Genomic DNA, 26,235 nt, shown 5'->3' on the forward strand with positions numbered 1-26,235 from the left:
TTCTATTCGATAGCTTGAAAGATTATTACTTTTGCATTGTGTAAGGGATCATAATAGAACCAAATACTAGCCATTGAACCATGCTTGATTGCCAACCGTAGAATAATCTACTCACCACACATCGAGACCAGTACTTTCTTCTTTCAATTTATTACAAATTAATCACTTCATAGCTGAAATCTACCTTTTACATCCAATCCATCAAAACCAAGACGTAATAAAAATTCCTTAAACCACAAAAAGATGGATCTCTCGAGTGACCAATTAATACAAATCTGACATTCTAACCAAGATGAGGTCTACTTAAAACCAAGTGTTGACAAATATGTTACATTCAAATATTTATAGCGTCCTTTCAGACCAACTCATCAATGTCTACACTTGGATCCTGTTGCGATTAGTATTCAATACTCTGTAAATAAAATTAAATTATGTGCTAGGACCAACAAAAACCATGTGGAAACCAGCTTTCACAGTTTATACTAAAAAGAAACTATATTAAAAAGTATACACCTTTGAAGTTCAATTTGCGGAGAATTTTCACCAAGATATATTGGGGCTCCTTGTCACAACAAAACTGTATATAACAAGAGACTGCTCATTGATTCAGACAAATAAAATAGCCATGTCAATAGAAGTAGGGCTTCACACAAGTAGGTTTCCACAATTTTACAAAAATTGAACCTTTTAAAATAGTCTAAACAAAGTGAAATCCAATGTCAAGGCAGAGTTTTGTGATGCTTGGAAAGTCAAGGGGATGATATCACATACATGAGCTCCATTCTCTTCTTTTCTTCTTGTGTCTATTTGCTGTTCTTTGCAATTAATGGTCTCAAAAAGTGTGGGGAATGATTCCAAGGATTATTTGGTAGAGCTTATTTTGTGAGAGCCACTATGAGATGAGAAAGAGCCATCATCATACTAAGACAATATCATCACAACAGAGCCTAAAGAAGAATATTAGACAGCTTCACCGGTGAACGTTAAGGCTTTCAGCAGTTGTGCTCACGCAGCATTCCTCTTTTGAAGTTGGCATGTACTTCTCTTCGGTTGGTAGTATACAAACCTCAAACCCACAAGGCTTCATACCAAACAGATTGCCACCTCATGGTCTTGGGCAAGTCCCTTCACCAACATCACCCATTCCATAAAAGAATCAAAGAACGGATCGCATTTCTCATCTGTTAAAGCCATACACCCATCCATCTCTTGAATAGTCTCATAATTACAGATAACAATGGACTTGTAATGCAAACCATCAGAAGCATTTCCATGGTAGGAATTAGCCTAGAACATTGATAGCTAGAAGCCAAGAAGCACCAGATGACTGAACATTCTGGTAACAATATATCACATTCTGGAATCAATATATCAGACTCTCACTCTTCCCTTCTTCAAATGTGCGCACACAGTTTTGCAAAAGATTTTCCCACTGAAAATTATTTGCAACCAATAATTCAGGTAATTGTAGTGGCAACAGACCCTGCTTGACTTGTCCCAAGTATCTTGAAAACAGAACTTGTTGCTCAGCTTGCGGCAATCGAAGCGCTTCATACTCTTTTAAAGCCTCATCAACCTGCCAATCAAATTTTACCATGCACTGCCCAAGGACGTCTGCATCCATGATCGACATGTTTGTGCTCCGAAGGACATGAGGCGATGTGGGATGTGCTGCCTCACCTACGAGTACTATACGACCCCACACCAATTGCTTCAATGGTTCTCTGTCAAATATTGCATTTAAGAATGGAGCAGGGGTCCCCTGCATCAAAGATGCTAGCTCCTCCGACCACACATGTTTCGACTCCACACGCATCGCCTCAATTGCTTCATCATCTGCCTTTGCTGTGACAGACAACCCCTGCAGAAGGCAGAAGACGTGACATCAGGGGAGCTCCAAAAGGTGGAATAAGTCATTGAATTTGTGAGCCATGTACTTACTCGTAAATTTGGCTCGGGCTGATTCACGTACCAGAGCCAATTCAACCTATTCCCCTTGAGCTCATAGAGCACTGCATGCGTTTTCTCCGCAATATCGAAGTACAAACAATGCCCTAGGTCTGGGTACTGCTCCTGGAGAGCAGCTTTAAGTTTCATGCCTTCCTCTGAAGATGCATTCAAAACTCCCCTCCAAGCACAATAACCACAATATCTATCACACAAAACAGGCAAGTAACATAAAATGCAAGACTTTTAACAACCATCCTCTGCACCAATGCCCAGGCTTGCTGCACAACTAGACCTTTTCTCATCCGGAAGAAACCTCGTACGCGTTCCTGACATGGATCCATCAGCTGCAATTAGCAGGTTTGCTTGCATCACTTCCACTGTAGAGCTGCCCCCCTTTTTAAAGTACACATTTACATGTAGCCCATCAGCTGTTACCTCTGAAGCCGTGACCTCGTGATCCCATTTCACCATGTCACCTGGCAAACTATCATACAACAAGCGGTGCAAATCGCTCCAATGTGCAGCATGATAATTGTAACTCTGGTCCTTTGCAACAGTTTGCCATAGTTTGAGAATGGGATGAAATACCCTATTCTGCATTACAAACAAAGGGGTCTCAGAAGCAAGGAAAAATAAGACAAAAAAGAATCAACTTCTCTTTCTCACTTAAACAAATTGTACAGAAATATTATATTCTACACCACAACGTGCAGACAAGATTTATATACATAATAAGACCATAAAGCAGGGTTTGGGAAAGGACGGGATCAGCTTAGCTAGAAATTGTTCACATTGGGGGAAATCCTTCTCAATTTCTTGTGAGAAGGAAACAAAAGCCTTATACATTTTACAAGTTTTAGTTATAACTTTTAGGTTTACTATCAAACTCTCTCTCAAAAAATGGCCATTTCGTTCTCAAATCTTGATGAAAAGGATTAAGTTATTTTTCCCCAAAAATTGTTTTCACAAACCTTGCCTCAAGGGTCCACACACTACAATTTTCACTTTCAGCAATACACACCTGTAAACCAAATCTTAATCACATAATAACAGATCATTGAAACCAATGCACATATCAAAATGAGCTGAAAATTGAGGTACTACCTCCCGTTCAGCTTTGTTTTTCATATTGGAGGGCTTACTGCTACTGCTTGAAGCTTCCCTTGTCCAGCCTTCTGTTTCCCCTTGGCTTGGTGCCCAGCCAAAGCCTCAATGTTGTGAGGCTCCTGTAAACCAGACAAAATCTCCTCTCCATCCAATATTATAGGGCTGATAACCTCCGATGTAATGTGTTTAGTCGTTCATTAGTGATCAATGATGATAAGAATCCACAATACCTACATGGTGATTGGGCCCACAATGTCACGTGCGCATTGCACTAGAGCCACGTGGACAAGCTACTGCTACAGTCTAGCATCGGTCTTAGTAAAGCTTAGGACCTAGCCTGGCACTTTGTGAGCCTCTAGCAAGACGTGCATGTTCAGGCAGGTCATAGTTGCATACCCTCTCTTGCACAGTACAATCAATTCAGCGTATATGCATATGAACAGTCACCTAAATCTAGCGTGTGAACAGTCTCTTAAGTCATGTAATAATAAGTGACATTTTAGCCTATTGTCGTGAGGGGGTTCCAAAGAGCAGTGCTTGACCCAGGTTTTCCTTGGTATATACGTGAACCTAGGGGGTCACACTTCAAGCGAGAACAAGTACCAGCACAAGTACCCGCAGCACCGCAGTACAAGGACCCAGTACCTCAACATTTTCAGCCCTCTCACTTCAGCGTTTTGAAGCTTCAGCCAGCCCAGCGTTTTACCCTCAGCAGATCAGCGTTTTACCCATCAGCACCTCTAGCTTAGTGTCGCCAACACTTCCAGCCATCAGCAAGCATCAGCACTTTCCATCATCAGTAGCAGATCAGCCTCAGCCCCAGTATCCCTCAGCGATTTCAGCCCTCATGACCTAGCATTTCAGCCCTTAGCATCAGCAGAACCAGCCAGCATCAGCGTTCAGCAACACCAACATTTGCAGATTTCAGCCCTATAAACCCTTAGCATTTTCAGCATCCAGCCTTAAGTAATGCTACTCTCACTCTGGCTCCAAGTTATATAGTTGGCATATCATTGCTTTGGGGGAACCAAAGTGTATCTACATGTCTCTAGGATCAAGTACTTCACAAAAACACAAGGTTACTTTACTTTACTTGAGAGAACTAGACTGAACACAATGAAGAGAGTGGCAAACAAGGAAAAGAGAGACGACACTATAGGTCGGGTCCCAACCACCCTCAAGGGCCCCCTTGCTCTGTTGCCAGAGAAAGTACATGCTTTAATTAATTGCACAAATGCTGATACTGCCACGTGCACATCTAACCCTATGTGCATGTGGACAAGCTACTTCAGGCGTGGCACATCTAACCCTATGTGCATGTGGACAAGCTACTTCAGGTCCAAGGTTCAATTCAGCTTAGGAAGTGTCCCAGCACCTTTGTGAACCTGTGCACAAGCCGTGCATGTCCAGGCACTTAGAGTAGTTGCATATCCTCTGGTTGCACATAACATGATCATCAGCATGACAGTCAGTACCCATCATGAGCATTTTACAGTGCACAAAACCCATTTTCCCTATTTCATCCATTTTTCACTTAATATTAATAAGTGACTTTGTTGGGAAACTGGGTAGGGCAACTTTGCTAAGCAGGTATAAATAAAAGCCTAGCGCTAGCACTTTCTGGCAGAAGAGGCAGCAGAAGTTCCTACAACTTGCAGTGCACCTTCTCACCAAGACCGGTAGAATACCCTAGCGTTTTCAGCCAACAAACCCTCTAGCGTTTTTCATCAACGGTACCAGAACAGCCCTGGCGTTTTGCACATCCCAGATCAGGCCTAGCGTTTTTGCACCTTGCTGATAGCATCAGCGTTTTGCAGATTCCCGACGAGACAGATTAGCCCCTAGCATCAGCATTTTCAGTTTTCAGCACTTAGACACCATCAGATCAGCCCCTAGCCTCGCAGATCTCACCTACCCGCCGCAGCAGATGCTCGCCGCACGGTCAGATCAACCAGCGTTTTCAGTTTCAGCCCGCTGTCCGCAGATTTCAGCATCTGCATTTTCAGCGCATCGTCGTCACATCGTCACCATCCCCGTCCTCGCTGACACAGTGTCAAAATTCAGCAGTTAGCAGATTTGCAGATTTCAGCCCCTTGCGTTTTCAGATTTCAGCCCGTCCTTGTCGTCGTCATCATTGTCGTCGACATCGTCGGCAAGTCCATTGCATCTAGACCATTGTACCAGATTTGTGCAATCAATAGCATGGACCTCTCTCACCATAGAGAGGGGGGCCCTTGAAGGAGGGTTTGAAAAACGTCTGGGGTCATATTCTTCTCTCTCTCTCTCTCTCTCAGTCTCAACACCTTCATTCACAGTGTCATTCACTTTGTTTGTGATCAATTGCACTCTCTCACTAAAGGAACGGAAGGCTCTTCCTTCCGTAAGTAAAAGGAACCCTTGAGCACAGTTCGGAGCACTCATCTTGAGCAAAGTTCAACATTCACTTCCGCTGCACCTTACATTGGTACCAGAGCTTTGGCAGTGTTCTGTATCACTCAAGGAAAGAACCACAAGATTTTTTTTTTGCTTGTTGCAGTCACACGTAACCCAAGTCCACTTGGGCGTGTCGATTCCTAATCGTGTTTTTGAAGAGTGACAGGTAACCCAAGAAAGAAGGGCTTGTCCGGCCTCCCCTCGTTCCTCTTTTCACTCATTTTTTTTGCTTGTTGCAGTCACACGTAACCCAAGTCCACTTGGGCGTGTCGATTCCTGATCGTGTTTTTGAAGAGTGACAGGTAACCCAAGAAAGAAGGGCTTATCCGGCCTCCCCTCGTTCCTCTTTTCACTCATTGAGAGCGGACCGTGCATCTAGCGGCCGGCCAATCGACGTGAGGTGGGAAAAAGCAACCTTGGTGTGAGCGCAAGGCCGCCAAGGGGTGCGCCCCCGCAGGAAGAGTCGAGCTCGGGTAAGAGAAGAGCCTTCTCTAACACAGATTGCAAGCTAAAGAAAGAACCTCAAGAACTCAAGAACTCAAGAACTCAAGAACCCAAGTACCCAAGATCTCAGTGTATCACCATCACCCGAAGCAGAATGGATACTTTGCGTGAAGGTGATGAGCATGGAGGTGGCGAAGAAGAATTTTCCCAACCAGGAGGTTTTTCCGACCCTCCCCCTTCCCCATCTATGCCACGGTTTGCACAAAATCCTATGGAGGCTTTGGTCAAGTCAATGATGGACATGATGCTACAACAAGAGGCGCAACGCGCAACCTTGGATCATGAGCGCGAAGAAAGAAAGGCAACCTTGGATCACGAACGCGAAGAAAGAAAGGCAGATTTGGATTGCGAGCGCGAAGAAAGAAGGGTAGCCTTGAAGAGCGAGCGTGAGCAGCGTGCGTGGCAGCCGAAGAAAAAAGGGTAGCCTTGGAGCGTGAACGTGAGCAAGTGTGCTTGGCGGCCGAAGAAAGAAAGGCAACTATTGAGCTTAAGCGTGAGCAAGCACGCGAAGCCCAACGCATAACGGCCGAAGACAGACAAGCCACCTTGGAGTTAGAGCGTGAGGCGCAGAGAGACCAACACATGCAAGAGTTGGTCCTACAGGTACTTACCTCGAAACCCGAGGCGGTCAAAGATGTTGGCAGTTCATCAGGTAGCACAAGTAGAGATTCGGACTCCAACGATCCAGTCACTGAGAAGTTGACTTTTAGTAAGTATGACGATAAGATGGATGCTAGTGTTATTCATTCTTGGTTGCATCAATTTAATGCTTATTTGCAACAACTAAGAAGACAGGGAATAGCAAGGTTTTGATGGCAACCATGTACCTTCCCGGTGATGCCATTAATTGGTATCACGCATGGCAAGAGGCACAGTTGACCGCGCACCTAGAGAAAGCCTAAGAAGGCCCCTTTCCTACAATTGTGCCGATTCCAAGACAAGCTCAAGGCGCGGTTTATGCCACCTCATTACTTAGCACGGTTGAAAGAAGATTGGCGCAATCTCAAGCAAAATGGTATGCCAATCATGTCTTTTTCTAACCGTGTTTTGCAGCTCGGCACCCAATTACGTGGTTCTCCACAAGGCGGTAGGAATTGCTCTCCCAAGAGATGAAGCACAATAAGGGAAAGCCTAAGGAGAACAAGTCTTCTCACAACACCTCTCAGACTCCTCAGAACCCACAGAACGGTAAGAATGGTACGAACGATAACTCTTCTAGCCAATCTTCCTCTAATCCTTCGGAAAAGAACTCACAAAATGAATCTAAGGGTAAAGCTAAAGCACTTGCTAAACCTAAGCTAACCCCGGATGAAAAAGCCGCAAAAGGAATTATAGGAGGATACATAACGGCAGAAGAACCAAGTCATTTATGCTAAGGAAGGTCGTTGTTATCAATGTCACGTCAAGGGTCACATTAAGGCGGCTTGTCCTAAGACAACCCCACCTAAAGAACCCAAAGCACCAACGACTACCACAAGCACTTTAATGAACCAATCTGAGTCTCCACACGTTTCTGACACACACATTGATGAGTCTCTCTTTAAATGTTATGGTCATGTGAAGGGTCAACGTTTTGTCATATTGTTTGATTCAGGCAATATGCATGATGTGATTAGTGCCTCCCCTGTAGAGAGAGCCCACCTAGAGGTTAGCCAGACGACAACTCTTGAGGTATCGGGCTTTGCTCCTGGTATGGACTCTCTCATCACGCAAGAGTGCCTTGATGTGTTATTCACTGTTCAACAAGCTACCTTCCGTAGAAAATTTGTTGTATTTCCTCTCTCAAGATGTGATATGATTTTGGGCATTAGATGGTTTTGTAAGCATAACCCTCTCTTTGCTTGGGCAAACAATACTCTCACTCTAAATGCCAAAAGTGACTCTCCCATGATTATTCGTGGTGAGGAGGGTCTGCATTCTTTGCCTCTCATTTCTCATGTGCAGGCAAAGCGTGAGTTACAAAGAGGAGCACAAGCGACATTCATCTATGCCTCTCCAGTTACCTAGAGCATTCAAGCTCCAGACAGGTATTCAGCTTTGTTTACCAAGTTTAAGCATCTCTTTTTGCAGGATGATCTTCCACCCCGTCTCCCTCCCGAGTAGCCGGAGGACCATCGCATCAAACTCACGGAAGGGGCACAGCCACTCAGTAAGGCTCCCTACCGTTTGAACAAGACTTAGAAAGAAGAGTTAGAGCGGCAATCTCACAAAGTTGGTGGCCAGAGGATTCATACGTCCTAGTGTAAGTCCTTTTGCTGCTCCTATTTTGTTTGTCCGCAACAAGGATGGTTCGTCTCGTTTGTGTGTTGATTACAGAACATTGAATGTTAGATGCAACGGAATGAATGTTTGCGCTTTGCTCAAGATGAGTGCTCCGAACTGTGCTCAAGGTTCCTTTTGTTCTTATGGAAGGGAGAGCCTTCCGTTCTTAATGAGAGAATGCTATGATCACAAACAAAGTGAATGGACACTGTGCGTGCAAGTGTATGGGACTGAGAGATAGAGAGAGAAGAGAGATATGACACCAGAGATGTTGTAAAACCCTCCTCCGAAGGCCCCACTCTCGTCGGCGAGAGTGGTCTACTTATGATTGCACAATCTGGTACAAAGTGAATGCATGTGACTGATGCAAGTCTAGGCTATGTCGGCGATGACGACGGGGATGACGACACCGACCTAAGGGCTGAAATCTGCAACCTTTTATCTACTGTCCAAAAACGCTATGGGCTGAAATCTGCTACAATCCAAAACGCTGGTTTTGGGGCTGATTCTATTGGTCTTTGTTGCTGAAATTCTGCAGGTCTTAGGGCTGAAAACTGATGGTCTTTGATGGCTGAAAATCACCTGTTGAAAATGTCCAAAGGCTAAAAACTGGGGCTGCTTTTGCTAGGATCAAAAACGCTAGGCATGGGGGTTCTTTTGGCGATGGCAAGGGCTGAAAATACTGATGTTTGCAGCTTTGCCGGCGAAGAAGCTAATGCTGAAAACGTTGTGCATGAGGATCTGCTTGCGGTGACTACCTGTTGCAAAAACGCTAGGCTGTGGGAACTCCTAGCGATGATGCTGGATGGAAAACGCTAGGGATGAGTCCTTCTTGCTTGGAGGAGAGACCACCAAGTTCTTGCTTGAGAAGTTGCCTGCTAAGCTTGGCTCCTGTTGCCTCTTATGCCAAATAGTGCTAGTCTAGGTTTGCTTATATACAAACTTACTCAATTTGCCCTACCTACTTTTCAACAAAAGTCACTTTAAAATAATAAGTGAAAAATGTCAAAAATAGGTAAAATAAGCTAAATGCACTGGAAAATTCCCCTGAAGGATTCTGATGGATTCTGATGGGAATGCTTATGATCATGCTGTGTGCAACCAGAGGATATGCATCTAAATCTAAGTGTCTGGACATGCACGGCCTGCGAACAGACTCACAAAAGTGCCAGATCACTTCTAAATCTAAACTGACTGGACTGACTGAACCCTGGTCGTGTTGTAGCTTGTCCACGGACACATAGGGTTGGATGTGTCACGTGACATCCCCTCCTTTTCAAAGTGAGGTACTGGTACCGAACTGTATGGCGTCGAGGGAAATCACCAATAGCATACGGAATCTTGGAAGGGACTCTTCGCCGACCCACTCGGATGTGTGGGTCGTGCGGTACTTGAACTTCATAAAGGTCTGCAACGCTTGCTTCTTTGGGCCGCGCCGAAAGCGACACAAATTCTTATGTGGTTCCTTCGATGCTTCAACTTCGTCGAGAGTCGTGCTTCTTTCTTCTTCAAGAATCTCCATGGCTGAAAATTCCTGAAACCAATTCCAACACAAAACTATGAACATACCTATTCCATGCAAAGTGAGTGGAAAAAATCTTGTCTTCCTCAAAGACTGTGCATGCAATGTAGATGAACAAAGAGACAGAGTGTTAACCTGTTCACCACACACGCAAACAGTGAGATCGAATCTTGTCGTGCTGAGCTAAATCAATCAATTGTGGCAAAACATAATGGAAATGCCCACGCTTGGTGCTCATACTTTCGTGTGCTCTTTCTATAAATGTGTCATGACAAGGAAGAGGCATGGAATGAGACTTCCGTGAATGCATACTTTTCAGCTTTTCATGAACAATCCGCATACATTCGTGCTCATTCATGAGTGAAACGTGCTCAACGTACAATATGTCATGCCTAGGAAAAGGGATCACATAACGACACTGACGAAAATACAGGAAACGACCACGAATGAAACACTCGTACAATGCGTGCTGACTAATCATGCGAACATATAATACTTCCTGTGAGGGTTCTTTGGACCGAGGCTCGAGAGCCAAGATCGGTTCTTCTTGAAGGGGTTCTTTGGACCTAGGCTCGAGAGCCAAGATCGATCCTTCGTGATTGATCGAATCTGCAATGAGGTTAGCTTCACTAGAGAAAGTATCAACTAACACATCATCCTTGTGAACAATCACCTCATCTTCATGCAACTCATCATGCTTGTGAGAAATCACATCTTGATCATCATGCGAATCATCGTGCTTATGAGAAATCACATCTTGATCATGCAAATCATTGTCATTCAAATCATCATGCTTATCATTGTCATTCAAATCATCATGCTTCTCATAATCATGCAAATCCTGTGTCTCATGCTTGGGAGAAGAAGAGACTGAGAGAGTCTCCGTCTCCTCAATTTCTTGCATTTGTGACTGCACTTGAGAAAAGAGTCGCAAGAATTCTTTCATGTGCCGGTCGCTCTATTCTTGTCTTGCTTTGGCTTCGCGATGTATGGCTGCCACTCTTTCTTCGTGTTCACGCTCTATTTCTGCTTTTCTTTCTGCGTGTCTTGCTTCGCGTTCTAACTTCCTTTCCATAAACATCTGGTCCAAAGCCTCCATAGGCGTTAGTGCAATCCTTGACGTAGATGGGGAAGGGGGAGGGTCGGAAAAACTTCCTGGTGGGGAAAATTCTTCGCCTCTCTCATGCTCATCGCCTCCAAGCGAAGTATCCATTCCGCTTCGAGTGATGACCATTTTGAAGTCGTGGGTTCTTGTTGTCTTGGGTTCTTAAGTTCACGAGGAACTTGGGGTCTTGCGGGTCTTGGGTTCTTGAGGGTCTTGAGGTTCTTGAGGTTTTCTTTCGCTTGCAAACCGTGTTAGAGAAGGATCTTCTCTTCACCCGAGTTCTGCTCTTTTCCGCGGGCGCACCCCTTGGCGGCCTTGCACTCACACCAAGGTTGCTTTTTCCCACCTCACGTCGATTGGCCGGCCGCTAAGTGTACGGTCCGCTCTCAATGAGTGAAAAGAGGCACAAGGGGAGACTGGACAAGCCCTTCTTTCTTGGGTTTCCTGTCACTCTTCAAAAACACGATTAGGAATCGACACGCCCAAGCGAACTTGGGTTCGTGCAACCTCAACAAGCAAAAAAAATTATGTGATTCTTGTGGTTCTTTCCTTGAGTGATACAGAACACTACCAAAGCTCTGATACCAATGTAAGGTGCAGCGGAATGAATGTTTACGCTTTGCTCAAGATGAGTGCTCCGAACTGTGCTAAAGGTTCCTTTTGTTCTTATGGAAGGGAGAGCCTTCCGTTCTTAACGAGAGAATGCTATGATCACAAACAAAGTGAATGGACACTGTGCGTGCAAGTGTATGGGATTGAGAGATAAGAGAGAGAAGAGAGATACGACACCAGAGACGTTGTAAAAACCTCCTCCGAAGGCCCCACTCTCGTCAACGAGAGTGGTCTACTTATGATTGCACAATCTGGTACAAAGTGAATGCATGTGACTGATGCAAGTCTATGCTATGTCAGCGATGACGACGGGGATGACGACACCGACCTAAGGGCTGAAATCTGCAACCTTTTATGTACTGTCCAAAAACGCTATGGACTAAAATCTGCTACAATCCAAAACACTGGTTTTGGGACTGATTCTATTGGTCTTTGTCGCTGAAACTCTGCAAGTCTTAGGGCTGAAACTGATGGGTCTTTGATGGCTGAAAATCACCTACTGAAAATGTCCAAAGGCTGAAAACTGGGGCTGCTTTTGCTAGGATCAAAAACGCTAGGCATGGGGGTTCTTTTGGCGATGGCAAGGGCTGAAAATGCTGATGTTTGCAGCTTTGCCGGCGATGAAGCTAATGCTGAAAACGTTGTGCATGAGGATCTGCTTGCGGTGACTACCTGTTGCAAAAACGCTAGGCTGTGGGAACTCCTGGCGATGATGCTGGATGGAAAATGCTAGGGATGAGTCCTTGCTTGGAGGGGAGACCACCAAGTTCTTGCTTGAGAAGTTGTCTGCTGAGCTTGGCTCCTGTTGCCTCTTCTGCCAAATAGTGCTAGTTTAGGTTTGCTTATATACAAACTTACTCAATTTGCCCTACCTACTTTCCAACAAAAGTCACTTAAAAATAATAAGTGAAAAATGTCAAAAATAGGTAAAATAGGCTAAATGCACTAGAAAATTCCCCTGAAGGATTCTGATGGATTCTGATGGGAATGCTTATGATTATGCTGTGTGCAACCAGAGGATATGCATCTAATATAAGTGTCTCGACATGCACAGCCTGCGAACAGACTCACAAAAGTGTCAGATCACTTCTAAACCTAGACTGACTGGACTGACTGAACCCTGGTCATGCTGTAGCTTGTCCACGGACACATAGGGTTGGATATGTCACGTGACATTAAGCAAGATTACTGTCAAGAACAGGTTTCCGATGCCTCACATTGAGTATATCCTCGATAGGCTCAATGGAGCAAAGGTTTTCAGTAAGGTCGATCTCAAAAGTGGATACCATCAGGTAAGGGTATTCAAAGGCGACATCTACAAGACCGCTTTTCGCACAGAGCGAGGGCAATGGGAGTATGTGGTCATGCCTTTTGGATTAACAAGTGCCGGGGGGTACATTTAACTGTCTCATGGTAGGCCATTTTGGCGATATGGTTGGTGTATGTGTGTTTATCTTTCTTGATGATATTCTCATTTTTTCTGCGTCGTGGGAACAACATGAAAAGGATATAGTAAGGGTATTAACCCATTTGGATAAGTGTCAGTTATACATTGCAGCTAAGAAATCTGATTTTTTTCTCACTGAAGTTACTTATCTGGGTTATATCATTTTTGCAGAAGGCGTCAAGCTAGATCCCGCGAAGGTGGAACAGGTACATAATTGGGATTTGCCCAAAACTGCATATGATGTGCGTTCTTTTCTTGGTTTATGTTAAGCATAAAGCTCGCACATAGAGAATTTTGCACGCATTGCCGCATCAATGACGGATGTTTTGAAAGGGGTAAAGACTCGCCAACAACGCATGCATTTGCCCGAGACAGCAATTCAGGCTTTCACAGCTCTCAAGGTTGCGGTGACAGAAGCGTCGTGTCTTATCCTTGCCTCTTGGGATGACCCCTTTGAGGTATGAACGGATGCGAGCAATGTCGCCATAGGCGCTGTGCTTCAGCAGCATGGCCGTCTAGTTGCATTCCTTAGTCAGAAGCTCAATAGTGCAGAAAAGAACTATTCAGTTTATGATAAAGAACTTTTGTCTGTCATTCACTCTCTTAAGCATTGGAAGCATTTTCTATATGGTAGAGAGTTCACAGTTTGCATAGATCATTAAGCCCTCAAGTGGCTCCAGTCTATGCCTAGGGCACATTAGAGTGATCGCCAAGCACGGTGGTCACAATTTTTTGAGCAATTTGGAGGTTTGATTGAGTATGTGCCTGGAAAAGCTAACCCTGTTGCAGATGCATTAGGTTGCAAGAGATAGATCCTGGCTCTTGAGTCAAGATCCATAGTTTCTCTTCAGGGTGTGTCTTTCAACAGCGTGAAGAACCAATATGTAGATTCCGAGTTTGGTAAGCAATGGTTGTAGGCTCTTGCTTCCCAAGGGCCTAGTCACTATCTCATTCGTATTTTCGTCACCGTCTATGTGTGTTGCCCTCTCTCAGGACAACCGTATTGCACGATACACATGACTCTCACGGGTGGGCACAGGGGAATGAACACCACTCTAAAAAAAATAGAAAGGTTCTTTTATTGGCCTAAAATGCGAAAGGATGTGTTTCGTTATGTTACACAGTGCACTATTTGTCAAAAGGAAAAAGCTCCTCAAGGTAAACAGCAAGGCCTCTTGCTTCTGCTGCCTATTTCCGATGGACCTTTTCAGGATATTTCCATGGATTTTGTGACTAACCTTCCACCTAGTTTGCATTCAAGGAACACTCAATGTTTGACAATTGTTGACCGTTTCAGCAAGTTTTGCATGTTGATTCCTTGTAAGGCCACAGTCACCGCACAAGATGTAGCACGATTGTTCATAAAGCATTGGTACCCCCTCTCTGGTTTGCCAAATCGATTGTTTCAAAAAGGGATGTTAAGTTCACGTCCAATTTTTGGCACGCACTCTTTGAAAATTTTGGCAGTAAGTTGAATTTTTCATCGGTTTTTCATCCACAGTCAGATGGTCAAGCAGAGATTTACAATCAGTTGGCTTTTGATGTTTTAAAGTCATATGTGCATGATCACCACTCTCATTGGAAGCTCTATCGCCCATTGGTTCAGGCTATTTTGAATGACTCTTATTCCTCTGCCATTGGTCGAACTCCGTATGAGGTACGTCCGTTCCAGTCACTTTTGACTCGCTCCGTCGGTCAAATGCCTGATGCTAATGCTGAAAGTCAGTCGTTGGATGAGATTTCTGAGAGTGTGAAGCTTCGGTTAAGCAAGGCGCAAGAGTCTTACTCACAACAGGCTAACAAGCATCATCAGGATGTTTCTATCAAGGAAGGGGATTGGGTTTATTTAAGAATCATGAAGCAACGTCTTAAGCAAGTTGGAAAGAAATGTCCTAAGTTGTCTTTCAGAATGTATGGTCTATTTCCTGTCATTAAAAAGATCAATGAGGTTTTGATGAAATTGCAGTTGCCTAACTCATGGTCAGTGCACAACGTTTTCCATGTTTCTTGGTTGAAAGTGTTTCAGGGAACACCTCCTAAGGACATTTCCGAAGAAGAAGAGCCCGAGATCATCGTTGAAGCTGAAGTCGTGGAGCCGGAGCAAGTGTTGTTGCATCGGTTTAGCCATGGCTCATAGAAGCAAGTCAGACAGTACTTTTTGAAGTTCAAGGATCGAGAAACCCACGAGGCAGTGTGGGTCGATGAAGAGTTTTTCAAAGATTACCCAGAGTTGTTGACATACTACAAGGAAGCCATGCAGCTCGGTACCAATACCTCACTTTAAAAAGGAGGGGATGTCACGTGCACATCTAACCCTATGTGCATGTGGACAAGCTACTTCAGGTCCAGGGTTCAGATCAGCTTAGCAAGTGTCCTGGCACCTTTGTGAGCCTGTGCGCAGGTGCATGTCCAGGAACTTAGAGTAGTTGCATATCCTCTGGTTGCACATAGCAGGATCATCAGCATGACAGTCAGTACCCATCATGAGCATTTTACACTGCACAAAACCCATTTTCCCTATTTTATCCATTTTTCACTTATTATTAATAAGTGACTTTGTTGGGAAACTGGGTAGGGTAACTTTGCTAAGCAAGTATAAATAAAAACCTAGCGCTAGCACTTTCTGGCAGAAGAGGCAGCAAAAGTTTCTACAACTTGCAGTGCACCTTCTCAGCAAGACCGGCAGAATACCCTAGCGTTTTCAGCCAACAGACTCTCTGGCGTTTTTCATCAGCAGTACGAGAACAGCCCTGGCGTTTTGCACATCCCATATCAGCCCTCGCGTTTTGCAGATCCCAGATCAGGCCTAGCGTTTTTGCACCTTGCTGCTGGCATCAGCGTTCTGTAGATTCCCGACATCAGATCAGCCCCTAGCATCAGCGATTTCAGTTTTCAGCACTTAAGCACCGCCAGATCAGCCCCTAGCCTCGCAGATCTCACCTACCCGCAGTAGATCCTTGCCACACGGTCAGATCAGCCAGTGTTTTCAGTTTCAGCCCGCTGTCCGCAGATTTCAGCATCTGCGTTTTCAGCGCATCATCGTCGCGTCGTTGCCATCGCCGTCACAGTGTCAAAATTCAGCAGTTAGCAGATTTGCAGATTTCAGCCCCTAGCGTTTTCAGATTTCAGCCCGTCCTCGTCCTCGTCATCGTCGACATCGTCGGCCAAGTCCATTGCATCTAGACCATTGTACCAGATTTGCGCAATCAATAGCATAGACCTCTCGCCATAGAGAGGGGGGCCCTTGGAGGAGGGTTTGACAACCGTCTAGTGTTGTATTCTTCTCTCTCTCTCTCTCTCTCTCTCTCTCTCTCTCTCTCTCTCTCTCTCAGCACGTTCATTCACAATGTCACTCACTTTGTTTGTGATCATTTGTACTCTCTCACTAAAGGAACGGAAGGCTCTCCCTTCCGTAAGTAAAAGGAACCCTTGAGCACAGTTCGGAGCACTCATCTTGAGCAAAGTTCAACATTCACTTCCGCTGCAGCTTATAGATGCAATGGCTAAATGTTGAATATTGAGTGCTCCATGTTGATGATTTGCAAAAACCCTAGATAATGATGCTGATGCAAAAACGCTAGGGCTAATCAGGTGCAAAAACATTGGCTGATCTGCTGATGCCGGAGATGTTGGCGATGGAAACGGTGATGGATGTTGAGGAAAAACGCTAGGGTATTGTTGGATACTGGAACTAGATACTGATCTTCTAATGCTCCCAATGGACCGAGGGGTTGCTTATATAGATCTTTCGAGATTTGCCCTACCTACTTTTTATAAATGTCATGTCAAAGTCACTTATTAATAGATGACTTGAGTGATAGTACATATGCCTTTACGCTTAAGTGACTATTCTGTGCAAGTGAGGGTATGCAACTATGACCTGCCTGATCATGCACGCCCTTCTAAAGGCTCACAAAGTGTAAGGCTAGATCCTACGCTAACTAAGACTCGTGCTAAACTGTAGCAGTAGCTTGTCCACGTGGCTCCAGTGCAATGCTCACGTGACATCCCCCCCTATTAAAGGTGAGACACAACTACCAAACTTCTTCTTATGGATGCTTTCTCTACTTCTAACATTGAATGCTTCTGATGTTTGTGGATACATAAACCGATGAAAACTCCTCATAACTTGTGGATACTGCGGTTCAAGGTATTGTTGCGATGTAAACGTCGACGAGATGAGTTACTAGGTAGCCTTACTACTGTCGTAGAATATCAACCTTGATGCCAACTTTGCCTTGCGAGCAAGTACTACCACTCCAATAGTCTTGTCGTGAAAACATTGCGGGTGAAGATGAAAGGTAAGGGTGATGTTACAAACTGCTGACGTGTCAAGTCAGTAAAGAGCAGAGCCAACCTTTAGATCACGGCCGAGGGGCCTAAACCCTAAGTGAAGAGGCAGAGCAGCAAAAGATGAAGCTAGGACCATCACACACATACACACACAAAAGATACGCGCTGGTTTGCTGGCGTGGCACACCCTGTACGGACAGTCCGAAAATTGCGTAGACTGTTGACATGGCAGAACTGTACGGATTTCCGCTTTTTAGGTGGGCAGTGCTGACGTGGCAGGACTATACGGATTTCCGTGATTTATGCTGGCAACTTTTTGGCATTGCTTTTACACCAGAAGCTTTTGAGTTTTAAAGGCTTTTCACTGTAACTGCTCTTCAGGCCAAGGGCCTTAAATATGAGGTTAGGGCTCATTCTCTAGCATGCTTCCTGGAGAAGGTGCAGAGTCTGGAATTCCGGCTTGTACTGTGTTGATGCAATATAAAGAAACACCGAAAGGGGCGCCAAGGTTTGGGGCCAATACTCTCTGGGGTGGAATTCCACCACTCCGTGTCGCGTGTGGTCTCTCTCTCTCTCTTTCAGTTCAGTTGTTATTTGAAGTGCTTAAAGTTGTTCAGTCTGTTCTTTTCTATTGGCACATGGTGCCCGTTTTGTGATAGTGGTATCAGAGCATCAAGCATGTGCTTTTCTGAAAACATACCAATCCCACCAAAGAGCAGACAGAGCAAGATCACACTTCCAAAGCTCATTGGAAACCTTAGATTCGTGCTCCGATCCCGGACTTATCCCAGACTTATACCGGACTTATTAGCCACTCCCACCCTTACTTCATCACGCATCGGGCGCGCTCCCGTCTTCAGCGCTCGTGTCTTACAGGGCATAAGCCATAAAGATCACTTGCAACAGAAGGATCCAATTTGTTTGGAGTCACTATTTTTCTCAGAAGCAGTGCCATGCAAATGTTGATGTCTATAGCTACCAAGCCGCACATTTCAAGGACTTTGGCAAGCTTTCAAGAAAAATTTTGCCCGAAGCAAGGTAGAATTTGTACATACGTACGGATCTGTATGGTATGGTATGTCCAGTACAGTACATACCGTATCGTACGGATTCGTACTGCTTTTTTTTTTTTTTTTTTTGTTGGATGTGATGTTGTTTGAGGGGCGGTGTTGTGGGTAATGTATGGAAAAAAACCCTATTGCATCGGCAATTTTTGGTTTGCCCTTCTTTAGCCGTATCCCAACGCCAAATTTTGTACATTCCGACACAACTTGCATCTATAGAGCACACACGAATGTCATTGCGGTGGTGAAAATAGGAGGGCAAGCACGAACAGGAACTTGTATGAAAGCTTTGCCTTGGTTTGTAGAATAGTGAACTAACATCCTTGGAGTGATACTTATGAATTTTTTATCAAGTACAGACCGTATTGTAGATTTTTGGCTTTTTATAAAAAAAAGCTACGAATTTTACATACCTAACAACTCTATCCGTTCGGTACTACGTACAGATCGTACCGAATACGTACCGTACCTTACCACCTTGGCTCGAAGTTATATGGTTTCTCACATCTTCCTTCAGAGTGCAACTTCTGGCAAAGTGGGGTATAATGGAATGCTTGCCATGGAAACCCTAGCAGATTATAACTTGAAATTTCTTGACATCTCTCAGTAGATGTCTCTTCACGAGCAGATGACCTTGGAGGTCCAGTGCGATTGCTATTTTGGGACTACCATCGCCGCCAAAGAAAACACTGTCTGTCCATGAGTTGATGGACCATGCTGCAGTCGGCTACGACCTTATGGAAGGAGCCTAACCCTAATTTTTGGTGCAGGTTTCAGGATGGAAAGTCGGTCAACTTTTCGAGCTGAGCTGATATCGAGATTGCTGTTTAAGTTTGAGTTCTGTTTGAGAGCTTGTTTGGTGATCCTGTTTGGAATTTGTTTGAAATGGAAGATATCTGTTTTGAACCTATCTTGGTGCCGATTTGAATTGTTTGACTCTCGTTTAATACTGGTTTCAATGGTTGCTGATTTTACTCCCGGGTGGAGTAGTGAGAAATAATGTTTGAGAATGCTTGTTCATACTCGTGGCCCGGACCTTGTGGTTATTTGCGGGGGGAGTATTGAATGATTGAAAAGTGTTGTTTTTACTCATGGCCCGGACCCTTGTGGTTATTTACGGGGGGGAGTATTGTTGTTGTTACTCATGGCCCGGACTTGTGTAACCGGCCCGTAGGGCGGTAGGCGTTGGCTTTCACCCGAAATTCTTTGCTTTATACACACACAGAGAGCACTTTGCAAAGAGAACCTGTAATGGGAATTAACACTTCAACTCACACACGGCTCGGAAGCTAGAATGCTCCGAGCAGACGCCGACAACCTGTAGGCCCCAAAATTGGCGCCCCTTTCGGTATTTCTTTATTCTTTAGGAGGGTAAATTACAAGGTAAGGTCCTGGGAATCCTTCACGTGTATCCACCTAGATACCATTTGATTTGGCCAAATTTTCGGCAGCATAACAGCCCCAAAACTTGCGCGAAACCAGTTCCCCTGCTGGAACTCGCTTGCATTGTCGTATACCCTCTGATTCCTGTCCAAAAACAGTAAATTCAGCACGCTGTATTTACTGGTTTTTGCCCTGTTTTCAGCCCCAAACAGTCCCCTAACTGTCCTTTGCCAGTGGGGCACGATTCCCAATGATCCTGGCGTCCGTATGGCTGAAAAACAGTGAATTTACAGCGCATACACAGCGCTGATTTTGCACCTGTACGGTGAGGTTATGACCCTCACCAGTGCCTGCTTTGGAGCAGCAGTTAGCTACCCCTGTTCCTGCTCAAGGAGGCTCTTGCCTCAGCACAAAAGCATGAACCCACACAACTGTACATCAGTCAAATGAGTAGCCCTCTTGTGGGGCATCACATAACTACACGTAGGGGAGAGAGAGAGCAGTGTGTAGTGTGCAGGGCATCACTCCTAGCACCACACTGTACATGAGAGGGAAAGAAAGCACTCCATAGCTCTTAACCTGTGACAGGTTGCAAATGAGGCTTCTCCCAGCTTAAAAAATCAGCGCCCATTTTTCTGGAAGAGGCAAGTCCCTGAAAATGTGACACTTGGCGCATTTACAAGCATTTTCCCGTTTCAGGTTCGCCGCTTAAAAATATCCCAACCGACGCGTCAGTTGACTTCGCGGCAGAGTTATAAAGTGTTCCCCTAGTCATACCGAAGGTAATGACGCGAACACATTTCACGGCCCAAAATAACAGTTCCCTAAATTTTAGGAGATGCTTCCGTTGGGCTCCCACTGGTCTTCTGACCATCTATCCTCATTGGGACCGCATCCAAAAATGCAATGTGGCCCAACTGTCGCATACTTTTTGTTGGAAGTCCCACCTTGACTTTACGCCTTAATTGAGTTCACTTCCTAGCATCCACCAACTTGCTAAGTGCGACGGGGGGACCTATATGATCTTGCTCTGAGCCTAGACATCCTCTTACCATACGAATTCCAGTGCCGACCACTTCCCGTCTGCGGGTGAATCTACCGTTCACATTGGCCATACAATGTCCGACCGTTTGCTACTTCAAGAAGAGGGTCTTAAACAAATAAAATAAACCCCATTGGAAAGAAACCAACAACCAAGGTTAGCAGTTGCCACATCTCTGTGACATGGTTAATAACTGCCACGTCCTCGTGACAACTTGCATGGTTATTTACGGGGGGAGTATTAAGAAGTCTGAGCAATGGTTACTCTCAGCACCTCCAAACGACGCAGGCTGCGGTCTGGGGGGCGTTTGGTTGTAAAAGGCCTCTATATCTCATGGCCCGGACCTTTTTAGATTATTTGCGGGAGGAGTGATGAGGGAGTCGTTGAGCAGCTCATGGCCCGAACCTGGATGGTTATTTGCGGGGGGGAGTGTTCATCGGCGGCTTTATGTTTCTATGTCTTGTAACATGCATATGTGAGCATTTGTGTTGCATTGTGATGTGCCAACTACTGAATATTCCTAATTGGATGAGATTGCCTGGATATGTAATTTTAGTGCATCAAAACACCCGTGGAAGATCAGTGCGGTCTGGGTTTGATGGCTAATTTTACTACGCCAGAATATCAAGAGTTCCGATCTGGACGAAAGGAGAAGCCAACTCCTTGATCAAAAGAGCCGAAAGGAGAAGATAACTCCTTAACAAGAAGACCAAACTGATTGTCCCTCGGAATGTCCCTCAGAATGACCCTCGGAAATTTTTGAGCTAACTTGAGTTGTTTTGCAGATATGCTGTAATCGCGAACGATTACTCTCTTTCAAGAAGGGGAGATGTCACAAACTGCTCACGTGTCAAGTCAGTAAAGAGCAGAGTCAACCTTCAGATCACGGCCGAGGGGCCTAAACCCTAAGTGAAGAGGCAGAGCAGCAGAAGATGAAGCAGGACCATCACACACACACAAGATACGCGATGGTTTGCTGACATGGCACACCTGTACGGATAGTCCGAAAATTCCGTTGACTCCTAACGTGCAAAACTGTACGGATTTTCGCTTTTTACGCTGACAGTGCTGACATGGCAGGACTGTACGGATTTTCATGATTTACGCTGGCAGCTTTTTGGCATTGCTTTTGGACCAGAAGCTTTTGGGTTTTCAAGGCTTTTCACTGTACCTGCTTTTCAGGCCAAGGGCCTTTAAATATGAGATTAGGGCTCATTCTTTGGCATGCTTCCTGGAGAAGATGCAGAGTCTGGAGTTCTGGCTTGTACTGTGTTGATGCAATATAAAGAAATACCGAAAGGGGCGCCAAGGTTTGGAGCCAATACTCTCTAAGGTGGAATTCCGCCACTCCGTGTCGCGTGTGGTCTCTCTCTCTTTCAGTTCGGTTGTTATTTGAAGTGCTTAAAGTTGTTCAGTCTGTTCTTTTCTATTGGCACGTGGTGCCCGTCTTGTGTCAGGTGCTCGGAGAAAATATCCAATGGTTCCATGTCGACGGAACTGAATGCACCCTAAATGTGAATGCAAATGCAAAAGAGGGTTAGGGATCCTTTCTCCAATTCCTTAAATATCTGCATTAGAAGCAACCAAATCTTCATATTCAAGATCTAGATTTTCGTGTATCTATCCGATGTCGATCTTCGTTCAAAGACAGCGATGAATACAAGAGTGTGCTCGATGCACGATGGATTAAGTGGACCTATGGTTCATGCATTGTATATACTTGGGAGAGTACAACAACATGCAAGTGCAGCCCTAGGCAACTCCACCGGCACGTGTAATATGTCATACAACAAAATCAAGATAATTTGTCCGCCTCTGCTACCTCTCATTAAAATGTCACTAAAGTCATGCAGAAATGTCAAGACTACCTCATTGATATATTCACAAGAGCTTTGTCTCGTGAAAATTTCAAAGCTTTTTGCAAAGTTTTTGGCTTGTTTCTATCTTGTAGATTGATCATACTCCATAGGGAATGGCACTACCGTTCACCGCATCACTCCAAGGGGAATCTATTGCCATATTTGGATAGTAGTGTGTGTGGACACACTGACAACATCCGGGGCACCTTTTCCCTCAGTAGTGAGCTTTTTTCTCCATGCATTCAACATTGTATTTACGCTATGAGACCAAAAAGAAAGAGAGAGAGAGAGAGAGAGAGAGAGAGAGAGAGAGAGAGAGACCTCAGATGCCGATGTAACCTATGAGACCAGAACAATACAGACAAGGAAAATGCATCTCTCATCTACATTCTGATCTAATATATCTTCAAACTAAAAGGCTCAAACGTGCCCCATAATTCGAATCGCCACAGTACAGTCGTACGGTGCGGTTTCGTACGGCAAATTATATCTTATGGTCAATTTGGATAAAGACGGTGTTTTCTTTTTAAAAATCTTGAAAACCATAAAAAAACTTCTGCAAATTACCTCATGACTTTAGGCTATATAAGTTAAAGGGCCTCACAAACTTATAAAAAATGACCAAGGAGTGGGCACAAAGACCAAAGGTTCAGGCTACAAAAATTTTAAAAAAAGGTTGGATCGTATTTGTATAAGTGACAAATGTATACTGTAGGCATTCATAGGGGGTACAAAAACTTCCATGATCCAGAAACTCGAAAAGATAGCCTCTGCATACCTCTTCGTAGGAGAGGGGGACAATATGGGAGAGAAGAGGAAGGCCCCATTTCAGAAGTGTGTCACAAGAAGTGGGATCCAGTCCAAGGCCAGCTCCTGCTGCAGTGAGCGAGCGCGCTTTCTCGAGCACGAATACCTTGAGGGACAATGTGGAACCTCGTTGGCGATGGTGATAGAGTAGCGAAACCGCGCAGCTGAGCCCCGCTACGCTGCCGCCCACCACTACTGCGCTCAGCTCTTTTATCGTTGCCATTACAACCAGGTGAGACGTCAGCCGAAGTTTTCACATCAGCTCTCCTCTCTCCCGAGTGCTAGTTGATTCACGTCAGCAGAGAGCAGATGGAAAGAAGTAAGTAGTTTGTCTTTATTGTTTCACTATGTATATGCTAAGAAGCAAAATAGTGATAATGGTATGAATTTTATCGCATGGCATAGCTCGTGATGATGGCTCCATAGCATCTCTCCTTGAAGATTTGCCAAAAGCTCTATGAACTCCCATCACAAATGAGATTTTGCATGAAAAGATGTATGAATGTAAACATTTTCACATTATAATAAAAACAAAATGAGATGCATTTCGTGCATTTACGATGCTTGTGCCCATAAAAAAAGAAAAAACCATACATATGTATGGTGTGGAGTTGACACCGTTCTTCACATTTATAATAATACCGTAGGGAGCGTGCTCCTCCCCCGCCACTTTTATCCCCTTCAGCGTTGAAGGGGGACTTATGCTTCTTCTCAAATGTTAGAGAGACTTTCTTATTGTAAAAATAATATAGCTTTACAAAGAAGAACTCATTACCAATGTTTTATGAAGACATGTATCATTCCACGTTGCCTTGCCGTGGCGTATTGTCAACGTGTCCCTTTGTTGGGCATCACAAAAATTCTTCAGCCTTTGTCACCCTCATCTACAATGTTTTAAATAAAAATGATGTTAATTTATTGTTTTAATGTATACATGATTTAATCTAAGTACTTTTGAGATCACATAAAGGAAATCAAAATACGGAATATAAGTGTACCTTTGGTATCAGTCGTGTGGATCAACGCACAATCTTGGATGGAGCCACTTGTAGACCTTCCTTACATTCTTCCGCCACCTTTCCACCAGTGTATATTCTACCATAGTCGTCCATTCTGCTAGAGCCAAAATAAGAAAATCAATTTCTGCTTCAGCATCTGCAATTGCTTGATGTAGGGGAGCCCTGGAATGGCTTGCTTGGTCAACTTTCTTTCGAGCTGTAGCAACATCTTGTCTCTCTCTCCATCGCTTTCTCCAACTTCACCCCATATGTACTGTCAACGAGGCAATCAAAAACCTTAAATATGTTGACATGATAGCAAGTAGTAAGTAGAACTGAGGAGGGCCTTACTAGAGTCGTAACAACATACTTGTTGCATACGCATGTCTGTCAGATCATCCTACACTGGCATTGGGCCTAAACGACATTCAACACGAGGAAACAAAAGAGGAAACCTACAGCTCATGTAGTAGAGAGCCACACGTGGTATCAACGGGAATCTCCACGAAGTTCGTAGTATTCACTAAGTTAGAGCCAAATGAGCTGCTATCAAAATTCTCTAAGTGATTGAAGCACTGGTAATGTTTAGCAAAGGAGTTAGCTAGCTACAAGAAGAAGAGTGATGGTCTTGTCCTTCTCTTACTGATAATCTCAAATGCCTTCAAGACAAAATTATAGTTGACTGAATGGTGAGAGATACACTCACTTTGCATCTGCTGAAAACAGTCTAGAGATTTCTGTCCCTGCTCATGTTGCGCATATCCCGTAATCAGTGCGTTCCAAGAGACGACATTCTAGACAAGAAGCAGCTCAAGCTCTTTTTTATGCTTTCTGAAGCGTACTACATTTGACATACATATCGACCGAGGGAGTGCCAACCACGACCTCTATTTTCAAAAGCCTTTGACGAACAAAGAAATTGTGAATTTTTGTGCCATATCAGCATCTTACGTAGAGCCACATGCCTTCAAGATGCATGTGTAGGTGATTGCATGTGGACAAAGGTCCTCACTGTGCATCTGCTGAAAATAGCCTAGAGCTTTCTAGCCAGACTTCTGTTGTGCGTATCCCGCAATAAGTGCATTCCAAGAGATGCTGTTCCGAACAAAAATCTCCTCGAGCACTATTTGTGCTCTTTCAAGTGCACCACATTTGGCATACACATCGACCAAGGGAGTGTCAGTGTGACATCTCAAGCTCCATGAACGTTTGCAGCCCTGGCGCTTAAAAACCCACCTCAATATAGTAAACAACCATCTTTAGAAAACCTGAAGTGCCTTTGGGATGCAAAATAAAGAGGACACTTGTCATAAGGAGGGAAATGTAAGCCTTTCCCCCTCTGCCTCTAAGACTTATTAGCAGGCCGAAAAATAGGCCTAAGGCTAATTTAGTGTAGGGAGAGGTCGAGAACTTTGTGACTTTGACTCTAGAGAAAGAAAGACCCATGTAGGCTAGGACTCCGGACAAGTCAAGGGCTATGTTTGCGGGAATACTGTCAAGGTGAGAAACATTGGGTTTTTTCTCTCCTTCTCTCTCTCTCTCTCTCTCTCTCTCTCTCTCTCTCTCTCTCTCTCTCTCTCTCTCTCTCTCTCTCTCTCTCTCTCTCTCTCTCCACACACACAATTCTATTGCCAATTTTTGTTGTCGATGAATATTCCACAAGGATTTTGTGTCCACAGAGCAGCGGCAAATCCACTGACAAGCCCAAGGAAGAGGCTCTGTTTGCTAGACAGGAAGAGCTTAATGAGGAGTCAAATGCGACAAGGTTTTCTAAGCGGACTAAAAGCCTGTGCTCAGAAGAAGGATTTGCATCAAGTCATTAGTATACACACTGAGCTTCGTAAGAG

The 26,235-nt window shown here is 44.5% G+C and overlaps 1 protein-coding gene across 1 annotated transcript; it reads right to left on the reverse strand.

Moving 5' to 3' along the window:
* Positions 1-1,152: 1,152 nt before the first annotated feature.
* Positions 1,153-23,793, reverse strand: LOC147434470 (FAD/NAD(P)-binding oxidoreductase family protein). The gene is made up of 4 exons (XM_086490924.1): positions 23,362-23,793; positions 2,243-2,544; positions 1,942-2,152; positions 1,153-1,861 (listed from the first exon to the last, which is right to left on the reverse strand). The coding sequence occupies exons 1-4, from the start codon at positions 23,611-23,613 to the stop codon at positions 1,364-1,366; spliced, it is 1,263 nt and encodes a 420-aa protein (XP_086347050.1). The 5' UTR covers positions 23,614-23,793; the 3' UTR covers positions 1,153-1,363.
* Positions 23,794-26,235: the final 2,442 nt, after the last annotated feature.

The sequence above is a fragment of the Adiantum capillus-veneris genome, chromosome 19 (genome assembly GCF_014529385.1).
Source record: "Adiantum capillus-veneris isolate H3 chromosome 19, ASM1452938v2, whole genome shotgun sequence".
NCBI classification, from domain to species: domain Eukaryota; kingdom Viridiplantae; phylum Streptophyta; class Polypodiopsida; order Polypodiales; family Pteridaceae; genus Adiantum; species Adiantum capillus-veneris.

Coding starts and splice junctions, on each gene's coding strand:
- LOC147434470 (XM_086490924.1), bottom strand. CDS start 23,613: ATGGCAACGATAAAAGAGCTGAGCGCAGTAGTGGTGGGCGGCAGCGTA. Junction 2,545..23,361: donor TCCCCCTCTCCTACGAAGAG/GTATGCAGAGGC, acceptor TTTGTAATGCAG/AATAGGGTATTTCATCCCAT. Junction 2,153..2,242: donor TTTCTTCCGGATGAGAAAAG/GTCTAGTTGTGC, acceptor TTTGTGTGATAG/ATATTGTGGTTATTGTGCTT.